The 3,212-nt window shown below is 49.2% G+C and overlaps 1 protein-coding gene across 1 annotated transcript in view; it reads right to left on the bottom strand.

The window, feature by feature from the left end:
• Positions 1–872: 872 nt before the first annotated feature.
• Positions 873–3,212, bottom strand: part of LOC104627648 (fibrillin-1-like) — a gene marked incomplete at both ends in the record, with an annotated part of 12,286 nt that continues 9,946 nt past the window's right edge. Inside the window, one exon of the mRNA XM_010295975.1 lies at positions 873–998. Within this exon, the coding sequence (XP_010294277.1) occupies positions 873–998 (126 nt within the window). The remainder of the gene's footprint in view (positions 999–3,212) is intronic.

The raw sequence follows: 3,212 nt of genomic DNA, 5'->3' as shown, positions 1-3,212 counted from the left end.
CAGCGCCTGTGCTGCGCTCGGGAAGCGCCGGCCTCTCCGCCGGCTACGGGGGGATCCAGACGGCCAGCTCGGCGCAAAGCAACTCGCTCCGGAAAGGCCAAGTTCAGTGAGATGAAGCCGATCGAGCCCACAGCCCGACTGGTTATTAGCTTGGGGCCGTTGGGGTTTATGAGCCATTACCTGTGGTCTAAGCAGGAAGGAGGAGGAGATGATAAAAGTCGCTGTTTATTTGCATTGGTTATGCAAACACTCGGACTAAACCTTTCCCCCCTTCACCTCTGCAAAGCAAGGCAATGAACGTGCAGTTGTGGTGCCCATCACTGGGTCCCTCCGGGCTCCCGGAAGGCTTGCAAGCCTGCCCTTGGGCTCAGACCCCCACGACCGCCTGCGGTTGTAGGGCAGTACCGGTGTCTCTCTCCGGCTGACATCTAATGCAGGAGAAAAGGGGCAGCGGCTGGGATGCTCCTGCTAGCTGATGCAGTCCTGTGAGTAGGAGCACAAGGAACCTTCCTCAAAGAAACCACTATCCCAGCCAGGCACCTTCCACCCCAGTCCTCCTCCCAGTGTCCCCAGCAACCCCTTCTCAAACACTTCAAGCACTGAGGCACCTGCAGTCCAAGGTATGGAGGTGGAGAAAGCCCTGGTCTGCAAGAGCATCAAAACCCGTGACCAGGACGTGTCAGCCGTGGCACATGCAAGGGCAGTACATGAGAAACAGCATTTTCCAGCTGTCGCAGGAACAATGTGCCCTTTGATTTGCAAATCTGCAAAGTTGCAAAACCCAGAGAGTGATTTGCAAACCCCCAGGTCTGGGTTTACAGAGTGTGGTCTCTCCCTGTATCTGTGGTCCTGAGATCTATTTAGCATCTTACCAATGCAGCGTGATCCATCAGGGCTGGTCATGAAACCACGTGGACATGTGCACACGTAGCTGCCTGCTGTGTTGGTGCACTCGCCGCCATCACACACACCAGAGATTGCGCCACACTCGTCCACATCTAGAAAAGAACAAACCAGCAGTGATTATGTTTCCCTGCAAACCATCTCCTTTCCTGTCTGCAGCTTGGATCCAGGACCAGAGCTGGGATCACAGAGGACAGTAGCTGGTGGTACGGGTTGTCATGGGATGCTTGAGACCATAAGAGACGTCCTAGCAGTGGATCAGTACGGAAAACAAGACCTTCCCAGAGGGTGATAGAGAGGGCTTCGTGGAATCCTCTGCTTATCTCTGCTGACAGAGCAGGTCCTAGGGTAGGCTGATCTCAGGCGTTGAGCTCCCCGGAGTACAAAGGAAGCTTCAGGACAGAAACGTGTCTGTGCAGGTGCATGAGTGGCTGGACAGCAGGTCCCTCCGTGTGACTTGGAGGCCTCTCTGAAAGCAGATGCAACGTCAGAGGCACCACCGTGTTTTTAAAAAGCACTGGGCATTATTCACCGAATTTCTCCATACAGGAGGGATTTGGTTCAATTTCAAGTACGTTCAGGCATCTAAACCCACATGAAAATGCCTCTGTACTATCAGCTGGGCAAGGCGGGTCTGGACACACCACTCTGGGGGTTCAGCTCCCCGTCAGCAGTCCCATTTTAGTGTGAACTGATTTGCACAGCAATGCCATGAGCATGCCATAGTTTGAACTATTTTTCCCATCACAGGGAAAATTAGTGAGATAGAGACATACATTGAGTCCTGGGAGAGATCACCTGTAATTATCCATGGCAATCAAAGAAACACCATCCATGTTAGCAAGCCCTGCCACACACTGCTTCTGCAGCAGCCCACCGCTGTGTGTGACCATCTAACAAACCAGCGAGGTGCCTCTCTCCGGATTTAAGAGCATGGAAAATAAGGACATTGCAACAAGATTTTGCCAAGGCGCAGCAGTTGGGCTTGGATGGCAGAGGGACCAGGCGGCCCCAGTGCCCAGATATACGGTCATAATTGCAGAAAGGTTACAAAAGTACCAAAATTCAGAGACAATCACCCTAGTCATGTAGCTCTGCCATTTGAACTTACTATGTGCTCTACAAGCATCTGACTTCTGTGGAGACAGGGTGGACCCTCACCACAGGCTGAAGATGGACACTAGCCCCATTGCCGAGGTCCCGGATGCCTGTGTCTGGATCCTGAAACGGAGCATCTCTATTTCAAATCTTGCTCAGAGTTAGATTTTAATCCACGCTGGAGGAACTGAACTGGAAAGATGAGGCACTACAGGGTTTGCTTGAGAACTGTAGAGTTCTCCAAACTTTCCAGGCCATTTATATTGCAACCTTGAGAAAATTCTTGAGTTAATTATTTCTTTGGCTCTTTTTATATTGAGTATTTAAAGAGCTTCATATCCTTGTGAAAATTTTAGTTAACAACAGATGGGAAACCACACAGCCTGAAAACTGCAGCTTAACAAAAGTCGAACTGCAACAGAAAAGGGTGAGGACAGAGCAGAAAATTCAACAAGTACCTATGCAGATGATAGAAAGGGAGACAGCCTATAACTTTTGTGTGCAGCTATCACTTGGGACCGGAAACTTGGAAAATCAAAGGGAACAGAGTGGCAAATCAGCTATTTTGAAAAGGGCAATCTGTTTTCAACAAATTTTGACCAAAATGTCAACATAATTAAACGTACAGGGCCCGGCCATGCTGGTGGGCCACTTGACTCTAAGGACTTGACTGGGAGCAAGGTTGAAATCTGTTTCAGAAGCTGAGATGGAATTAGATTAAACCTCTAATTAATCCACCCAAAGTAGTTGGTTGGTGGTCATGGTCCAGGTGGTGGTAAAATACAGAAGGAATGTTTGCCTGATAGTTTTTACAGTGGCAAAAAAACCCTGTGTTTTGGCAATTGGCAAAATTATTTCTGCTAAGCAACTTTATTTATTGTATTTTAAATCTATCATGCTGTTGTGAATGGATAAGGGGATTTTTATACGCAATTCAGATGCTGCCTGGGGCTGGCAGGAAAGTAATGAAAAGGAACTGGTCAAAGTCTGCTCCTTCGAGGGGATTTTTCTGCTGTGAACAGCATAACAGCCTTGCACAGCCTAATGGCATTAGCATGTGTGGAGGTCAGAGTTGCTGCAGGGCAAAGACTAATTTGCAAAAAAAAGAGGCAGAACAGCAAAGACCTCTCATCTGGGAGCGGGGATGGAGGAGGTCTTTGGAAGGGCTCATCTAGCAGACTTCAGTGGTGAAGGCAGCATCTACACATGGG

The sequence above is a fragment of the Phaethon lepturus genome, unplaced genomic scaffold, assembly GCF_000687285.1.
Source record: "Phaethon lepturus isolate BGI_N335 unplaced genomic scaffold, ASM68728v1 scaffold33121, whole genome shotgun sequence".
NCBI lineage: Eukaryota > Metazoa > Chordata > Aves > Phaethontiformes > Phaethontidae > Phaethon > Phaethon lepturus.
This window is presented reverse-complemented; position numbering and strand designations above follow the sequence as displayed.